The 19,731-nt window shown below is 51.1% G+C and overlaps 3 protein-coding genes across 3 annotated transcripts; 2 read left to right on the top strand and 1 right to left on the bottom strand.

Annotated features, from left to right (window-relative positions):
- Positions 1 to 340: 340 nt before the first annotated feature.
- On the top strand, positions 341 to 1,087 carry HD556DRAFT_1441438 (uncharacterized protein; the record flags this gene model as incomplete). Its single annotated transcript, XM_041306304.1, has 3 exons — positions 341 to 482; positions 547 to 907; positions 961 to 1,087. The coding sequence occupies 3 exons, from the start codon at positions 341 to 343 to the stop codon at positions 1,085 to 1,087; spliced, it is 630 nt and encodes a 209-aa protein (XP_041162096.1).
- Positions 1,088 to 1,325: 238 nt separating this feature from the next.
- On the bottom strand, positions 1,326 to 1,910 carry HD556DRAFT_1441437 (uncharacterized protein; the record flags this gene model as incomplete). Its single annotated transcript, XM_041306303.1, has 3 exons — positions 1,326 to 1,611; positions 1,662 to 1,772; positions 1,831 to 1,910. The coding sequence occupies 3 exons, from the start codon at positions 1,908 to 1,910 to the stop codon at positions 1,326 to 1,328; spliced, it is 477 nt and encodes a 158-aa protein (XP_041162095.1).
- Positions 1,911 to 2,705: 795 nt separating this feature from the next.
- On the top strand, positions 2,706 to 5,173 carry HD556DRAFT_1441436 (uncharacterized protein; the record flags this gene model as incomplete). Its single annotated transcript, XM_041306302.1, has 6 exons — positions 2,706 to 2,721; positions 2,780 to 2,997; positions 3,048 to 3,284; positions 3,336 to 3,739; positions 3,787 to 4,025; positions 4,071 to 5,173. The coding sequence occupies 6 exons, from the start codon at positions 2,706 to 2,708 to the stop codon at positions 5,171 to 5,173; spliced, it is 2,217 nt and encodes a 738-aa protein (XP_041162094.1).
- Between the last annotated feature and the right edge of the window lie 14,558 nt (positions 5,174 to 19,731).

The following is a 19,731-nucleotide window of genomic DNA, read 5'->3' as shown; positions in this document are numbered from 1 at the left end:
GAGATGGTTCTGGTACTGGGACGGGGATGTCGACCAAACTTAGTAGTAGGCAACCTCATCATGAGGGACAATGGCACTAGATCGTCGAGCTTGCCCACCTTAGTCAGCAGTCACTGTGGGAAATTCCCTCAGAATACTCACTAGTTTATTCTTGTCTGCGAGAGTCTGCAACTCGGCGGCTCTGCTATGATTCTTGAAGTCCCAAATGATCCTCCATATCGTAAATCCCCGTCCCTAGCGGTCCTCTATATCGTAAATCCCCGTCCCTAGCGGTCCTCTAGGAGTTAGATAAATTCTCTTGTGGTGAGTGCTAGTGATACATCACCCACAACACAAAGTCATGACCCAAAACTCTCATTCATCCAGTCAGCTAGACACAATGGTGTCTGTCCGATTGGACGGACTTATCGAATTCCTGCGATGTCTCTCCCTTGAAGATAGGGACACGTTGTCCAGGGGATTGGGTATTGACGCGCCTGATGGTGAATCACTTCCATTTCATTCCTTGACACTACCATGACTAACATATCTTTGGCGACATTGTAGGTACCACTGAGACACCACTACCTGTTCCCCCCGTGGTCTCCGGTAATTCACCTGCTGTTACTGTGACCAGTATGGAAGTTCCCATTCCTGCTCCCTCCACCCCTACCATGGCTGCTCCTACTGTTCCTACTTCCCCGGCTCCTACTGCCGCCGCTCCCACAGGCCCTACCACCATCTTGGTCGAGTTTGACGAATACAATGGCTCTGATGACGAGGATGTGGCCGCTGCGGCCGCAGCACTTGCAGATGACTCCCTATTGCATTTTTACTGTGGAACATACTTCAATGTGCCCGCCGCCGATGCCGAGCCACCCTTCTATTGTATCTCCAGAGGTCGACACATCGGCGTCTTTTCAGGCTGGTGAACTTCTTAATTTCGTGTTCCGTGTTCTGATACTAATTTCTTCATTGCAGGGATGCTACTGGTCCGAAAGTGCTTGGTGTCTCCCACGGTATCTTTCACAAGGTGGACAGTATCGAGAAGGGTATGAGCATCATGAGGAGCGCGATAGACCGTGGTGATGCCATGCAGGTATTGTAACTGTAGCATGTAGTGATTCAGAGCATGTATTATGTTAGTTGCTGTCAGAAGGAATCTGCATAGTCGTCCAGTGCACGAGTATCTCTCCGCTTGAAGACTTCGAGAGCAATAGTCAGTATTTAATATTATCTGTAGTTCTGGTAGAGGAACCCTTCAAGCAAATGAACTACTGCTAACTCCCCATCTCCATCACGAAGCGCGTGACAGTAAATATCTTCTACCATCGCAATAGTATCCTTCATACTCCGGCAGACTTGGTCTGCAGCGCGCGCCACTCGTCACAGACCCCGCATAATTGAAGGATGCCATCCTGGCCTTGAGTACCCCTGGCAAGGAACTCCTCGATGCTTGATATGGCACGCTGGAAAATTTCTCTGTCTCCATGGCTTCCAGGAGCATCGGGGATAGATTTAGTGTATTCGGCGAAGACGCCTATGGTGAATGTTTGCGGAGATCGTTGAATATATTGCACGAAGTCGTCCTTGGCGTATTTGACTACTGCAATGCACTCGGCCAATGTCTCTCTAATATCAATACTATAAGCACGTCTACAACATTAAAATTTAGCACTTACAATGATTCCTCGTGATCATCATCGCTGCCGTCTTTGCCGTCTTCGTCTTCTTGATGCTTTTTGGCGGCGTGGTATTTCTCCCTCCTTTTCGCAAGAATCGATTCGTGGCACCTGTGTCTTTTATCAGCATTTGGGGTACTGGGGGGCTAACAAAACAGAAGTTACACACCTGGCATAGTACCGAGAACACTTTTCCCTTGAAGCTTTGAGCTTAGCGGCAGCAGTTTTGTGTTTGATTGGAGGGGCCATAGGGTAGCTGTGAGGGATGGTGAAGCGTCTGGTAAGGAGAAAAGAAGAGGAAACCAAAGAGTGACCTTTAGAAGCTTCGATTCGTCGGACCGTATTAATCGTGAACCTCAATGCACATGTTGGCTCATGGCACTGAGTAACTATGCTATAGATACAATTAGTTGTGAGTGCCATGCACGATTCAGATGATACTCAACAGGATGATACTTATGTGTCTTCTCGTTGTGAGACTGAGTGACCACTAAATGTTCACCGCAGTTTAAGTTGCGCATTATTGGTCAGACCTTAACAGATTTGACCTATTGCAATTCAATATTCAATAGTATTAAAGGCTCAAGGTGCGTCTGGAGTGAGTGAACTTACATTATTCATTGTAGTGAGACATGGGCAAATGACTGGTAATGATCGTTGGAGTAGGGGAGTAGGTTGGACATTATCTGTCAGACCTTAATAGCTTGAATTCGACCTGTAGCACTGATAATCACGATCATGGTAGGACCGCATTAACACTCAAACTCATTTTGAACGCTTTACAGTGAACTAAACTCACATTATTTATGCAGGTCAAGCAGGGGCTAGCAGCGCTGAACTGCTGGTAGTATACATACTTCAGCCGATTTGCTGAATGAACTAGAAGATACCATTTCATAGCATTGTCATAGCATGTAAGGACCTTATTGATCGAGTGACGCTTGCATTACTAAGTTTGACTCATCCAGGTCGGTCTCTCACGTGTGGGCGAGTTAACGTTGATGTTCGAACGTTCAACATTCCACACTTGTGCTCAGGCATAACATGGCAGTATATACAGGTGAGTATCATAAAAACTCACTGTTGGTATGATCTGAGTACTCACTTAGTCACTATAGGCCGAAGTGCTGCCACCTTCCATCCCAGGCACTTCTATGTTAGGCTTCCACTTCGATCGCGCTTCGTACAATGTCCATCCCATCGAAAGTCCCGCGCCAAGCGCAGTCAAAAAAAACATGACTACAGACAAACGGAAGGGTCTGAACTCGACTTGAATACACGCTCGAATGTGCATTGTAGGCGTCTAAGCATCTACTTGGCGATCACGAGCTCAAAGGTATGTCATTAATTATAGATAAAAATATGACGCTCAATATTCAATATCAGATGGCACCACGTACCTGGCTCACTGCCGACCAACAATCTTTTCTCTTGACATATCGTGACGAGTACCTTGAATGTCAAAAAAAAGGCAACTACTCTAACTTTTGGCCACCATTCTTTGAAAAATGGGAGGAGCAGTGGCCTCCAAGGGCTTCCCTGAATCCAGCTGTCCCTATGGATCAGCCGCTGACACCAGAACAGTTGACGCAGGAGGCTGAAATCAGGACGGCAGTTCAGACGGTTGGTTTTCTGCTTTTACACGCGTTATTTGTGAACTTACCCTGTGTTCAGCGTTTGATAGTCAAATTGCGCAATGACAATGGTCATTCTAAAGCTGCGCGCAAAGCAAACGGTGCCGGTAATTCCGTTGTCAACAAACTTCTCAAGAGTATCGTCAAAGGCCCCACGACATCCCGAACACGGCTCCTTAAAGAAAGCGAAGTCTACGCCAAGAAATATTATGCATCTCGAGTCCAACCTTGCATAAAAGATGAGCTTAACGCCATGAAAGAACAATCGAATCCCCCCGAACCGAAGAAGGCAAACCTTCGCGTAATTCACAAACATGTTGCGCAATGCTGGGAGAGCGAGTCTGCCGACGTGAAGGAAGAAATATCGCAACTTGCCAGAGAGATGAGGGAAGCAAGACTTGAGGCAGCGAAGGGGAAAGAACCACCCGACATAACCACTGAAGAGTAAGTGTCCTTCTCTTTGCGTTGTACACTTCACTGATTTAAGACAGAATTGTACCGAGACTTACGGAAATTCTGTCGACGTTCTTCGGAGAGCTCCACGAGGCTACAGGATGGACTTTCAGTGTCCTGCTCGGTGGGCCTGACCCATCAAACGAAGGCGCGATCGATGTCAGTAGCTTGCATGTAGGATCAACGAAGCTAGGCAATCGCTTCAACCAGGCGTTCGCAAAGTTAACGACAATGTCATGGTACCCTACTATGAATTCGTTTCTCATGTTTTTCATAAGTTTTTCTATGTTCAATTTCTCTATATTGCGCTGACAATGCTTAGCTGAGGCTACTCTTCAGAAAGAAATGGCAGCCAAGTGTCTGGAGGGTGAAGATCTACTCCGCTTTTCCGCCGCTCCAGACGATATTCCCACAATGGACAATTTATTGGCACCAAACATCCCTTCTTTGCGGCCTGATCCGGATGTCTTCTGCTTCAAGACCAGCTCCGAATCAGATTTGCCCACTCTGCCTATGCCGGATGGGTACATTCCCTCCCCTCCTCCACCTCTACCATATGCAAAGGACACGTCTCCCTCCATTTCCATGTTTTTTGATGGGAATTCGAATCTTGACTCTTTCGAGGATGCTTTACACGACATGCAGTCCCAGGGTGCCGCGACGGAGATGCTATGTTCCCCTCCCCGTATTCATTATCAGTTCGGCCACTCTTCCCCTGGGCCTGCTCATGTTGGTCATCAGTTTGAGTCCTCATCACTCACGCCAACCACTTCCTCTGCGCCCACTGTATCATGCTCCACCACACCAGCTACAACTCCCTCCAAGACGAGCTCTCCCACACCGGCTTCCGCCATGCCAATCTCCACTATACCAGTCATCACCCCCACCAGGACGATGACACCCGCTATGTCCAGCTCCGCTATAGCGGCTCCCGCCCTACCAGTCACAACCCCCACCAGGACGATTGAACCTGCTATGTCCAGCTCCGCTATAGCGGCTCCCGCCATACCAGTCACAACCCCCACCAGGACAATTGAACCCGCTATGTCCAGCTCCGCTATAGTGGCTCCCGCCATACCAGTCACAACCCCCACCAGGACGGTTGAACCCGCTATGTCCAGCTCTGCCATAGCGGCTCCCGCAGCTATCACCCCTGCCAGAATGGTGGCTACCATGACGCCTAGCCAAACCACACCAGTTACTTCTGCCACACCCAATGTGGTCATCACTCCCAGTCCAGCTGATTCAGTTGTCCCTCCGAATTCCAGCAACATAGATATCGAACCACCTGCTAAGCGTCAGAAAAAGAGCCGAGGTGGTCATGCAGGTGTCAAGGTAGTTGAGTCACACACTCCCACTGTGGGTCGAAGTAAACGTCAACGATTCCAGTCAACTCGGGCGGCTGCTGCCAACGCTATTGGTTAAATATATATTGTATATGATACATATTGTGAAATTGAATTTTGAATTGTCTTGGTGCTTCACACTTACAGCTGTTTGCGTGAGACAAGGACCCTGTAAGCATTTCTAAGTCGCTGGCATCGCTCTCGCAGTAATACAGGAATAGCAAGGGCGGGAGGACCCCATGGAATTCGGGTGACAAATAGCACCAAATACATCAACAAACTACATACAGAACATCTCGTACAACGCTGGAGTGGGGCACCCCCAAGGGGTGGGTGAGCAAGGAGGAGGGTTAGTAGGGCAAGAGGAGGCAAGGGGAAGCCGAAGGCAAGGACTAAGGGTAGCTTAGTCGTCATCAGTCTCTTTAGAGCATAGTCTTACATCATCGTAACAACAATGACCAAGTTTACCCACTCCAACGCCTCAGTGAAACGCGCCGAAAAATGTGAAAACGCCAACGATTGAGAGAAGGATGAGAGGACAACGGAAGGGGAGGTGGAGGATTCTGGAAGGCCGGGAATAAAATTAATATTGGAATACTTTTTTAAAAAAAATTGACCGGCCTAGCCTGTCAACATGTGAGTGTGCGGGACCCAAGGAACTCGTAAGCTCCACCGAAAGCTCTAACCAACATGCGGGTAAAGTTGGCCTCTATCTTCTGAAGGCCTGGGATAATTTTTGATCATGGCAAAAATAAAATATAAGTAAATGGCACGCACCTTGAGATAGCGCCATTGGCGAACCATCCGCATAAAAGCAGACTAGCGATCCTACATATTGCGCAGCACAAAACAAAGAAAAAAGAACGAATTTATCCAGAGATGAGGAAATGATATTCAATGCTAACCGTGTCGGTCGCTGCAGTTGGTGCTTTCGCGAGTTGCCGAAGAACTGTACAGGTGCTGACAAATATACAGAAGGCAATATCTGCGCATTAAAATTATATCGCACTGCAAATGTTCATGAAGGGCTGACAAATACAGAGAAGCATGAATCTATTTAAGTACCAGCTGACAAATATCACAGCGTGCTGGAAGTTGGGGCTGACAAATACAGAGAAGTGTGAATTACATCAAAGTACCAGCTGACAAATATGAAGAACCAAGGTACAACCAAAAGAACGGAGGAACCAATCAAAAAGAACCACAGATTGATCGTGAGAACCATGAATAGCCTAGACAAACGCTTCCCTCTTGGATTCACCAGTGATACATCATTTGCTACTGCTGTAGGGACACCTATGCAATGTAGCAATTAATGTATTACACTTTTACTACTACTGTAGGGTAAGTAATGTATGAATATTACAATATGGCCTGGGCCTCGGACTCCAACACTCCCCCTCGAGCGCAAGCCACGCTCATCAGCATCCTCAACTTCTGGAGTCGTGGTCGTGGGAGCGCCTTCGTAAAGGCGTCAGCGATGTTGTCCTCGGAGGGGCAGTAGAATAACTTGAAGGTGCCGTTCTTGACGTGTGAGCGGACGAAGTGGTATCGAAGGTCGATGTACTTGGTGCGTGACTGGAACTTTCCATTGGATGCTAATGCTATCACAGCTTGATTGTCACAGAACACGGGAATGGGATGTGGGACGGGGTCGTAGAGCTCTTCGATGAGCAACTGAAGGTAAAGTAATTCGCGTATCACACTGGTCAGGGCGATATACTCAGCCTCTGCCGTGGATAGCGCGATCAGCGGTTGCTTACGGGCACTCCATGCCACTGGCCCCCCGTTTAATAGAACGACATACCCAGACATCGAGTGTCGGTGGGGTTGGGACGCCCAGTCTGCATCCACGAAGGCTTCAAGGCCGCCGTCCGTCGAACCGAGTGTCAGCTCGTAGTCTCCCGTTCCCTTGAGGTACTGTAGCGCCCTTTTGGTGGCCTCCCAGTGGGGCCTACCAGGATTGCGCATGAATTGCGACAGCGTCGCGACGGGGAATGCTATATCAGGCCTGGTGCTAGTGGCTGCATACATCAGCGAGCCAATGGCTCGCTGATACGGCACGTCGCGCATGGCCTGGATCTCCTGCACTGTGGCAGGTCCCTGCTCAACGGACAAGGTAAGTGTTGGCTCCATTGGCGTCTGCGCACTCTTAGCGTCTCCCATGTAGAAGCGTTCGACGATCGTGTCGACATAGGCTTTTTGCGAGAGGGTCAAGGTACGTGCACCACGGTCTCGTGTTACCTTTAGGCCTAACAACCAGCTTAGCTCGCTTAGGTCCGTGATTTCGAAGAATTCGCGGAGGTGGGACTTGAAACGGGTGATGTGGGAGGTGCTGTTGGCGGTGACGGCCATGTCGTCCACGGAAACGGTGATGACGACGTGTTCTCCCGGTGCCCGCCTGTAGTACACTGCCTGGTCCACCTTGGACCGGGTGAATCCTATCTTCGCAAAGACTCCCGCTAACTCCTCAGCCCACTCAAAACCGGCCTGCTTCAAACCAGGTAAGCTCCTTCGCAGCCGCAACACCTTTCCTCACTGACTCTCCGTGAGATAGCCGGGTGGCGCGCGCATGTAAATCTCCTCCTGGATACTGGCATACAGGTACGCACTTTTTATATCGACCTGGTGGATCTCCCAGTCGTTCTGAGCCGCCATTGTCAGCACGGTGCGTATGGTGCTCATGTTGGCTGTCGGCGCGAACGTGTCGAAGTAGTCGACACCGAATTGCTGCCTCTGGCCGTTGGCAACGAGTCGTGCCCGCAGTTTGAGTTTTTCGCCGTCGGGTCCACATTTCGTGGCCAAAACAAAATGGCAGGGGATGAGGTTAGTGCCACGAGGTAAGTCTACTACTTCCCACGTCCCCAACTTCTCAAGTTGACTAATCTCGTAATCAACAGCTTCTTGCCACTCTACTCCATCCGGTCCGTTTAACGCCTGCTGCAAGGTGGTCTCTGGTTGGGCAACTGCCAAGGCAAGTTGAAGGTGAGTCTCTTCGTCCACTAAATCTACCTCTGACGCTTCCAACAGGTTCTCCATCGCTATGGCCACTGCATTGCTGCCTTCGTTCAGGCTCGCATAGTAGCCTGGAGGAGGTCTGGCCCTCGTGGTCCTTGGAGGAGTAGATGGCTGAGGTTGCTGCTCGGTAGATGGTTGAGGTTGCTGGGCGGTAGATGGTTGAGGTTGCTGCTGCAAGGTAGTGGTGATGGGCTGGACGCTATGAGGTAAGTTATTATTATTACTGTTGCCGCTGTTATGTTCGTTAACAGCGGTAGGCTCCCCCTCATCCAGTGCATCCACCAGGATCTCTGCCGGTGCAAAGGTGAGGTTCCTCTCCACCGATACACGGTGTTTCCCCGGCCAGTACACCCTATAACCCTTGCTTTCAGCGTCTACACCCACAAATACGGCTTCTACAGCCTTCGGCTCTAGCTTCCCACCCTCCAGCACGTGCACAAAGACCTTCGCCCCAAACTCATGGGCGCGCGACAAATCCAACTTGCACTTTCGCACCAGCTCGTAGGACGTGGTGCCGGGGATGGACCTTGAAGGTAAGCGGTTCTTTAGCCATGCTGCGTAGTTGATGGCTTCTGCCCACAGATACTTTGGTAGGTCCCGTCCTATCAACATCGCCCTCGCGTGCTCCACCAACGTCCGGTTCAGACGTTCGGCTACACCATTCTGCTGCGGTGAGTCGTGGACTGTCAACTGACGTTCAATGCCTTGCTGACGGAGGTACAGGTCGAATTCGGCGCTAAGATATTCTCCCCCTCTGTCCGAACGGACTTTACGAAGCGTGACGGCCGGCGTCTGACGCGCCAGCCACGCTTCATAAGCCTTGAAGGCGGTAAGTGCTTCGCTCTTCAGTTTCAAGAACTGAACCTTCGTCTGCCTGCTGTAGTCGTCGGTGAAGCTGATGTAGTAGAGGCTCCCGTTTAGACTGGTTGTCTGTGCAGGTCCCCACAGGTCCGTGTGCACTAAGTCTCCATAGGTAAGTGCGCGCGTACTGGACTCATCTGGGTAGGGTTTCTGCGTTGACTTCGCCTTCACACAGACATCGCAAAACTCAGGCTTGGATGCGAGGTCCAGCTCTATACCGGTGACGAGGCTCTTCTTCACGGCGTCCATGGCTGCTGCTTGGGAGGTGTGTCCTAGGACATGGTGCAGGCTCCCTACGGTGAGTTTTTGCCTTGCTACATTGGCATGATGCGTCTGACGACGCGCAACGACGCTGTAGAGTCCCTCCAGCTGCGGAATCTCGGCGATAACATGTCGCTTCGGCCCTTGGGAGAGGATCCGGCACATGCGTCCCTCGAAGAGGACTGCTAGGCCAGCCGCCGTTATCCTGTTTGTGGAGATAAGGGTGAATGCCATCCTAGGTGCGTATAGCGCATTTTTCAGCGTCACAGTCGTGCGCTTCTGACCCATTGGCAGCTCTATCTGAACATCACCTCGGCCTATGGCACTTAGAGTCGAGCCGTCAGCTGTGTGCACGTCTTGGGGTGGAATGGTGACGAAATTCATGAATTTGGCCCGGTCTGGGCAGAAATGAGATGTGGCACCCGAATCTACGATGGCTCCTCTCTTCTCCACTGGTACGTCCAACTGCCCTGCTACGTTCGCTAAATCTGATGTTACGAAAGCATATTGGTCGTCCTGCGCCTCAGACTGGGTGGCTGAGTTGGCTGCCTGCTTCGGCGCCTTCTCACCTCTCCTCTTCTGTTGGTTGGGACCTTGTCCCTCCTTCCCACCACCCGGACGCCAACAGTCGGTCTTGTAGTGGCCTTTCCGGTCACAGTTAAAACAGGTGACGTCCGGACTGGCTTTGGTGGCGCCTGCTGACACTCTACCTTTTCCTTTTGTTTCTCTTGCGGAGAGGGCGGAGCCAGAGGCTCCCTTTTTGGTGGGACGACGTTCGGTGAGTAGGTGATGCTCATACTCTTCGGTCACAATGCTGATTAGCTCGTAGGAGGTGATCGGAGTTTTGGTTATCCTAGCCGCTGCGCTGATGGAGGATAGGAGTGGTCGGTAGGATTCTGGGAGCGAGCCCAAGATGATGGCGTGGAAGTCGTTGTCGACAATACCTGCGCCCATTCCGGCCAAGGACTCGCGGAGCCTCATGAGCTCTGTGAAGTGGGCCTTAACGTCCCCTCCTTCATCACAGCGTGTCTCTTGCAACCGACGCCGTAAGTCAATTTGCACGAGTTCAGTCTTACCCTCGTGAATCTGACAAATCTCGTCCCAGATCTCGGAGGCCTCCCCAAGCTTCTGGACGCGCAGTAGTAGCCGATCAGTGATCGTGCTAAATATCTGCTGCTTCACGAGTGAGTTTTTTTGGTGATACTCGTCGATCTTGTTATCGAGCTCGTCTATTTCAGTCTGCGATGGCGTTGACCCGTCAGGCTTTTTAACGGCCTTGGTTTTCGGATCGACGACGAAAGGAATAGGCTCGCAGACTCGACCATCGGTATATCGCATCAAACCTCGCGCTCCAATAGCCGTTAGTGTTCGTTCTTTGTAAGTAATCCAGTTCGAGCCGTCTTCTGCGAGCTTCGGGATATTGAACAGGCTGGAGTTGGTAGCGGGGAGCGTAGATTCCATGATGGTAGCAGGGCTCATAACCTAAAGGGCGTTTATGACGAGCGCGGGAACAACGAGGAGTCTAGAACTAGAACGAGAAAGATCTCAGTGTCTTGAACGAAACTCTATTAACGGTGCGTCTACCTAGAACGACAAAAGCTACAGCTAACGTTAGACATGATAAAACTCTAGGTGACTTTTTAGAACGTCTGTTAAGAACGTGCTCAAGGGTCGGATCCGAAGGGCTTGGCTTCAGCTCGTGCGCTGCGCCCCTTACCCGAGTACGTGCCCCTAACTTCCGAGGGTTGTCGAACAATGTCCGAAGGTTACCGGACGATGTCCGGAGGGCGTCGGGCGATGTCCGAGTCCGATGTCCGATGCGCGGGAATTCCGGCGGACGTTCGGAAACAAGAGATAAGACTAATCCGGACGAAGTCCGAACTAGAAAGGAAACAGCGGAGGACTACCAGAGGTAGAGGCGGAGGTGTCAAGTCTATAGGAGTCGATCCTAAGACGAGCGGAGGTCGACGAGAGAGAAACTCAAGTCGGACGGAGGAGAGAATGAGCAGAGTCTAATATGATATTCGAACTAAGGATGTACATAGATTCTACAGGGTTTATATACTACTGAGGACTTATCGGAGAACAGAGATGCGCAGTCCGAAGCTATACGAAGCTGTGGACGGAGCGTATAGAAAAGTCAAACGCTAGTCTATCGGAAAATAGTAAATGAACCCGGAGATTAGAACAGATGAAAATAAAGGCGGAAATGAAATGAGGTACGGAAAATGATATAGGTCTAACTGGAGTAGGAACGTACAAAGGGATAAGGCACGGAAGTTAGACGCGGGTCGGATCCGGACATAGATAGACGTCGGCCGGATCTGGACTTCCGGAAATGATGTGTGTGATAGGTCCGGGTCCGGAACGCGGGATATGACAGTATCCCCCCCTTAGGGCCGAGCCCACGAGGCTTCTGATTCGGAAGTCCGGTCCGGAGTTTTATGAATGCGAGATGATGGGCGGAGCTCGTAAAAATAGCACTGAAGCATATAAGTAGGCCGGAACGCCCAGGAAACATTTAAAACTTTCCCCCTAACTCCTATTACTGCTTTTAACATGTCTAACTCCACTTCCGGCAACAAGAAGTCCGCCCGACAACTCCTCGAAGAGAGACAGGCGGAAATGGTCGCTGAAATCGCGCGACTCGAGGCGGACACTTCGGAGAGAGGCGGAGGAAGAAGAGCGCATGCGCAAGGAGGCGGAAGAGGAACGGAAACGCGTGGAGGAACAGAAAGCGGAAGGACATTGAGGAAACTCGGAGAGTGTTGGCTGAACGCGAGCGGGAGCGTCTGATGAAGGCTAGAGCGGATAATGCGTCGGAGGTGAGTCGGATGAGGTTTTTTATGTTTTCCGGAGATTCATAGAGTCTTTAGTCCTCCGGTCCGACGGATCCGGAGGTCGCATGCGAGATGTGCGTCACCAGGCGCAAGGCTTGCACCTGGGCAGTAGCGTCCAAGACGCCTAGAGTGAGTGTGTGTTTTTTCCGGATCCGGATGATTGCTAATGATTCCGGAAGATCCGGACATGTGACCAATGCCGCGCGTCTAAGGAAAAATGCGTCGGCGGAAATCCGCCTGTCAAGGCGCCGGCCGGCAAAGGCAAAGGCAAGAAACGCGCGCGTCCGGAGGGATCTCCGAGTCCCAAGGGCAAAGGCAAGCGGTGCCAGAGGAGTCCGGAGGACCTTGACGACGACGTGGAGATTATCTCCAGTCCCCGGACGGTTATTGGGGAGGGGCAAGACTGGACGGAGTACGACGACCAGGCCTGGGTCGCGGCCGCCAACAATATAGTGGCGGAACTGGCCCGGACGAATGGGCTGATGGAGAGGGGTATTGCAGCGGCGGAGGGAAGTAGAGCTGCGATGGACCGGGTGAGTGAGACCATGCTCCGGTTCATGGAGGAGCAGAGGGAGTTTCAGACTCTCTTCATGGAGAGTCTGAGGGGCGGTTTCCGGATGCATGTAGAGGATGCTCCGGAGGAGGAAAATGCTGAGGAGGCGGAAAAGGAGGCCGGCGGATCCGGCGGAGATATGGAGATGGACTCTTAGGTCGTCGGATCCGAAGTCCTGGATAGTCGGACGCCTAAATAATGTACATATATGCATGTCTGTTTCTTACTCTTTGTTAGAAGTTGGTCCCTGGCTTATCCGGATATGCCGAGTGGAAATCTGATAGAAGTTCCGGCGCATTTCCGAGTTCGGTTGCGAGTATCCAGGAAGTTTCTTCGTCCGTCCCTTCATATCCGGCCCAACGTACTAAGTATAGTAGTTGGCAGTGTCGTCTCCGGCGGTCCAATCTTGGAGTCCAGGATTTCGGAGATTTCGTATTCCGGTTCTCCGTCGACTAATACCGGAGGCGGAGGAGGTTGGATGTGATTAGGAATAGTGTTCGGAGTTGCGGGTTCTAACTGAGAGACATGGAATACGGGGTGTACGGATCGCATAGCAGTCCGGAAGATGGATGGTGAAGGAGTGGGTACCGGGACTGAGCGATGATGTCGAATGGTCCGAGATTCTTTTCCTGAGAGCTTTTTCGATGGTCGGGTCGAGCGGAAATATTTTGCTTTGACGAAGACCTGATCTCCGACTTTGAAGTCCGGAGCGGGTTTCCGTCTAGCGTCCGCGGGTCCCTTGATATCTTGCTTGGGCAAGGGACATTTCTTCTCGGAGGAATTGGTGAAGCTCGTCTAGATCTATAGCATAGTCCCGGGCACGGGCGGATGAGAGATCACGCTCTGGATGTATGGAAATGTTCGGGTGATAACCCTTATTGGCGAAGAATGGTGAAACTCCGGTAGTAGCACTAGGAGCATTGTTGTACGCAAACTCGGCCAAGGGTAACAGTTCCGACCAATTATCCTGCTGATAGTTGCAGTAGATCCGGAGGTATTGTTCTAGGGTTTGGTTAGCTCGCTCGGTTTGTCCGTCGCCTTCCGGATGATATCCGGAGGTGAAATGGAGGATCATATCTAACGCTTTTCCGAGCGACCGGAAGAAGTGGGAAACGAATTCCGTACCGCAGGTCAGAAGTGACATGAGACGGAACTCCGTGCTTGGAAAACACATGGAGGAGGAATAACCGGGCGAGGTCCGGAGAGGTGATGGTGTCGTAGGTCGGAATGAATATGGATTGCTTGGATAGTCGATCTATGACTACCAGGATGGCTGTGAAGCCGGAGGAATCAGGGAGTTGTTCGATGAAGTCCATGGATATAGAATTCCACGGCTTCTCGGGAATGGGGAGTTGCTTCAATAATCCGTATGGTTTGTGTCGCGGAACTTTAGCTCGGGCGCAGGTCGTGCAGGACTTAACATAGTCCTTCACATATGCGCGGATTCCGGGCCAGGTATATTCCCGACGGATAACTTCCAGGGTCCGGTTCTGACCGAAATGTCCGGATAGCGGGTGGTCGTGCGTATTCCGGAGCACTCGGAGACGGAGGTCATTGGATTCTGGAACGTATATATGGTTGTCGCAACGGAGGAAACCACTCTCGTCCACTGTCCATCTCGGGTCCGACGGACCCGGAAGATGACAGGAAGCGATAGGGTCATTAGGGAGGGCGGACAGAATGTCCTTATGAAGCTGCTCGACATCCATCAGTACAGCTGTCCGGAGCACCGGAATTGCTAGGTGTGATGCCCGGAGGGACGAAGCGAGCTGTTCTGTGGTAAATATCGGCCGGAGGTTGTGTGGATTAACTTGAGCGTAGTCCTTATCCCCCTCTTTGGGGTAGACATCCCAACGTCTAGTTAGGCAGTCGGGCTTAGCTCCGAGTTTTCCGGGTCGGAAACGGATAACGAGGTTAAACTGATGAAGATATTCCGACCAGCGGGCCTGGCGGCGGGTGAGGAGTTTTGTGGTAGCGAAGTACTCAAGGTTCTTGTGATCCGTGACGACAGTCTATCGGCTCGGCAGGAGCCTTCAAGGTAGTGTCGCCAGGACCGGAAAGCTTCGTAAATAGCTAGGAGTTCCTTATCAGTGGGTGTCATAGTTGAGTTCCGGAGCCGAAAGGGTTCGGGAATAAAAGGCAACCGGTCGGAGCTCCTGGTCCGGACATACAATAGAAAGTATTCCGGCGATGGCATAATCAGAAGCATCCGTCTCAACAACGATAGGAACATCCGGCATCCAGTGCGTAAGCACCGGAGCCGTAGTGAAGGCTTTCTTGAGAGTTTCGAAAGATTTCCGGCAATCCTCGGAGAAATTCCAGGGAGCATCCTTGCAAGTGAGCCGCGTAAGCGGAACTACAATATCCGAGTAGTTAAAGATGAAGCGACGATAGAAATTGGCGAATCCGAGGAACGATTGAATATCCTTGACTTTCCGAGGTTCCGGCCAGTCGCAGATAGTCTGGACTTTGTCGGAGGACATTGTAAGTCCGGCCGGAGATAGGAGGTAACCGAGGTATTCTACTGAGTCGGAATGGAATTCGCACTTCTCCGGTTTAGCATATAGCCGATGCTTCCAGAGGCGTCGGAGAACTTCAAGGACGTGTTTTTTATGGGATGCAAGGTCTGCGGAATAAATGAGGATGTCGTCGAGATACACAATAACACATATGTCAAGCATATCGGCGAAGATGGTGTTGACAAAGCGCTGGAAAGCCGCCGGAGCATTGGTGAGACCCTCCGGCATAACCAACCATTCATACGAGCCGTAGCGCGTTCGGAAAGCAGTTTTCCACTCGTCTCCTTCCGCCATCCGGACTAGATGGTAAGCGGACCGGAGGTCGATTTTAGTGTAAACTTTAGCGTGGCTCGGAGAATCGAGAAGGTCGGAAATGAGGGGAAGCGGGTAGCGGTCTTTCTTTGTGATTTTATTGAGTCCTCAGGAAATCTACACAGAGGCGTAGGGAGCCGTCCTTCTTTTGACGAATAGGACAGGGGCTCCGTGCGGAGAGGATGAGGAACAGAGAAGTCCTGGTCGCAATATTCTCATCAAGGAATTTGCGAAGAGCTACAAGCTCAACCGGAGAAAGGGAATAGATGGTGCCAAGGGGCGGAGCCGCTCCTTCTTCCAATTCGATCTTCAGATCATATGGACGATGGGGAGGGAGCTGTCCGGCTTTGCCCTTATCAAAGACATCCTGCATACTCGTGATATTCCGAAGGGATTCCGGATAGGTTCGGAGGTTCGGAGGAGAGTGTAGCGGAGCGGAGATTGACACCGGACGGACGAACAAAATACTGAACTGGACCGATCCCTCTAATTTACAGGCCCGGCAAAAGGCAACTGCATTGATTAGGGAAATATTAGGAACGGCGTTATCAGCAGAGGGACTCGGCGAGGTTGAGGAAGGGATTTCCGCCGGAGCCGGCGGAAGTTGAGTCGGAGGGGTCGGAGGCACTCCATGAGGAATCAGACGGAAATCGATGCTGCCCTTTACCCAGTCAATCAACGGATTGTGTCGGGTGAGCCAGCTATATCCTAGAACGATGGAACAGGATGAGTCCAGCGGAGTAACATAAAATGTTTCGGAGGTAACCACGCCGGTCGGAAACTGGATCGGTAAATATACTGCCTCGGTAATAGTGGCATTAGAAGTACCATCAAACAGATGGAGCGGAAGCGGAGGAATTGTATAGGTTGGAATGTTATTTTCTCGGATTAGCTTGCTTTCTATAAAACAATGGGAGGAACCACAATCTACTAGAGCTGGGAACGGAGAAATATCGGAAAAAGTAGAAATTAGAGATGGATGGTACTAGAGAGTTCGGATCGGAAAAGGAAATAGCATTGAGACGTAGCTCCATTGCACGGGTTGAGTCAACGCAACCCTCGTCCCGCACGGAGTCAAGAGGGTTGCGGACTAATTTTTTGTCTCTTCCGAGACCTCCGGTTTGGCTTCCGGAGTCACCGTGCTAGCACGACCTTTGGCCACACAGGAAGTGGACTTTAGGCAGTCCCGAGCAGTGTGACCGGGTCCGCCGCAGAAGAGGCAGAGCTTCTTCTCCATGCGCCTCTGGTGTTCCTCGGAGGTGAGTTTACTGTCTTTTCCAAGCTTGGACGTCAAGTCCGAAAGTTTGGCGGAGGAGGAAGCCGAAGTATTCCCGGATTTTCCGCCGGAGTACTCTTTCCGGTCGGAAGTGGAAGTTGACTGCTTAGCAGGAGGCGCGGATGCGAAGGGTTTGGTTTCGCGGGAGACTTCTCCCTTGCGTTCCCAGTATCGAGCGTCGATAGTCTGGGCGAGAGTTTTGTATTGGGACAGAGTGGTGGGTTTTCCTTGACGACTGATTTTGTCCTTGATGCGAGCTGGAAGTCCGTTGTAGAACTGACGGCGCAAAGCTCCGTCACCCCAACCGCGGACTTGGGAAGCTAGCCGCTGGAACTCTACAACATACTTGTTGATGCGCTGTCCGTCGCACATATAGAGCTGTTCCAGCTGCATTTCCGCATCTCCAACCGGGTCGTGAGGTCCGAAGTTAGTTTGGAGTTCTAACATGAACTCGGAGTAGTCATCCATCCAATCCGGACAATCTGTTAGATCATCTGAAAGGAGGTCCGGCTCAAACCATTCAAGGGCCATGCCCTTGAGGTATGATTGCACGAAGTTGACCTTAGTTCGGCCGGTACGGAAAGATTTCGGCTTAGCTTGGAAGTTAAGCTCACATTGGACAAAGAATGCCCGGAGTTTCCGGGGCTCAGTGCCATCGAAGGTATCCGGTTCTCGGACTTTGACTTTAGAGTCACCGGATCCGGAGGATTGGCGGTTGTTACGCGCCAGGTTATTGATGGCTTGGGATAGCTGGAGGAAGACCAAGTCTTGTGGACCTAGACCTTCGTTTTCATCGTCAGTCGGGTCTTCCAGAGGTTCATCATCCGGATCTCCGCCACCTCCTCCCGGCGGGTTACCGCCTAGGGCAAGTTCATCGTCGGAATCATTGTGCGGAAGATTTCCGGCGGGTGTGGGGGTGGGGGTAGACGGATGTGGGCGATTCATGAGTTGTGAGATGCTGGAGGCAGCGCCTTGCACACTAGCGCGGCGCTGTGAAAAACTGAGGAAGGCATCGACTATGGGAGTAGAGTCGCGTCGGGCGGTTACTACACCTGCTGCATTGAGAGCGGTCTGCGCCCGTGTAGGTGCCATGAAGTCAGATGTAAGTATACTCGGTAAGGTGTGAGTTGGAATATACTATTAAGAATGTGCTCAAGGGTCGGATCCGAAGGGCTTGGCTTCAGCTCGTGCGCTGCGCCCCTTACCCGAGTACGTGCCCCTAACTTCCGAGGGTTGTCGAACAATGTCCGAAGGTTACCAGACGATGTCCGGAGGGTGTCGGGCAATGTCCGGAGTCCGATGTCCGATGCGCGGGAATTCCAGCAGACATTCGGAAACAAGAGATAAGATTAATCCGGATGAAGTCCGAACTAGAAAGGAAACAGCGGAGGACTAACAGAGGTAGAGGCAGAGGTGACAAGTCTATAGGAGTTGATCCTAAGACGAGCGGAGGTCGACGAGAGAGAAACTCAAGTCGGACGGAGGAGAGAATGAGCAGAGTCTAAGATGATATTCCAACTAAGGATGTACATAGATTCTACAGGGTTTATATACTACTGAGGACTTATCGGAGAACAGAGATGCGCAGTCCGAAGCTATACAAAGCTGTGGACGGAGCGTATAGAAAAGTCAAACGCTAGTCTATCGGAAAATAGTAAATGAACCCGGAGATTAGAACAGATGAAAATAAAGGCGGAAATGAAATGAGGTACGGAAAATGATATAGTCTAACTGGAGTAGGAACGTACAAAGGGATAAGGCATGGAAGTTAGACGCGGGTTGGATCCAGACATAGATAGACGCGGGCCGGATCTGGACTTTTGGAAATGATGTGTGTGATAGGTCCGGGTCCGGAACACGGGATATGACAGTACCCCTCCTCATGATTGACAATGACTGTGTTGTACCGGCCAGAGGTCCAGAGGTCGCAAGGCGGTGCACAGTTCAGAATTTGTGCAGGCCGCACAATGCTGGCGTTGTGAATGTCCATGTCCTGGAGCCAAACTTTGAACCAAATTTGCATTTTATCAAATGGAAGCAAAGCATCGGGCCCCGCTCTCCTAGCCCACCAATTGCGTGAATGTGATCATTTCCATAGGTATCTTCGTGATGAAAGGAAGTCAGCAAGAGCTGGTCGTAAGTCGGGAAAATTAAATTTGAGAGCAGTGTCGTCAATGGGGAGGGCTCTGATTGATGGGTCATTGTCATATCCTGCGTTCCAGACCCGGACCAATCACACAATCATCTCTGGACTTCTGGACTTCCGGATCTGGTCAGCTCCTATCTTCCGTGCCTTTTCCCTTTGGTATTTCCCTTATCAGTTAGTATGCTTTATTTGCCATCCCTTATTCATTTCCGTCTTCATTTTACTAAGTTCCGATAGACTAGTGATAGTCGCCCACATGCTCTGTCCATAGCCTCGCATAGCCTTGCACTGCACTGACTGTTTCTCTGTTATGTCCTCAGTAGTATATAAACCCTGTACAGTCTCTGTAGTTCCTCAGTTCGAATATTATCTTAGACTCTGCTCATTCCCTCCTCCGTCTGACTTGAGTTTCTCCTCTCGTCGTCCTCCGTTAGTCTTAGGATCAACTCCTATAGACTTCTCACCTCCGCCTCTACCTCTGGTAGTCCTCCGCTGTTTCCTTTCTAGTTCGGACATTGTTTGGATTAGTCTTATCACTCGTTCCTGAATGTCCGCTGGAATTCCCGCACATCAGACATCGGACTCCGGACATCGTCCAACAGCCTTCGGAAGTTAGGGGCACATATTCGGGTAAGGGGCACAGTGCACAAGCTGAAGCCAAGCCCTTCGGATTTGACCCTTGAGCACGTTCTTAACAGTCATAGGCAAGATGAATGGCTATACACTGTCCAACAACGAAAGTGCGTAACGGCTGAGGGATTGTCCCCACCTCCTTGTGCAGAAGGGTCTGTGCGATTGCGAAGTAGTCAGTAATTGGCTGTGAATAACCGAGGTGATTGACTGTTGCCAGG

Source organism: Suillus plorans (assembly GCF_016647745.1).
Source record: "Suillus plorans strain S12 chromosome Unknown HD556scaffold_18, whole genome shotgun sequence".
In the NCBI taxonomy this organism is placed as follows: domain Eukaryota; kingdom Fungi; phylum Basidiomycota; class Agaricomycetes; order Boletales; family Suillaceae; genus Suillus; species Suillus plorans.
This window is presented reverse-complemented; position numbering and strand designations above follow the sequence as displayed.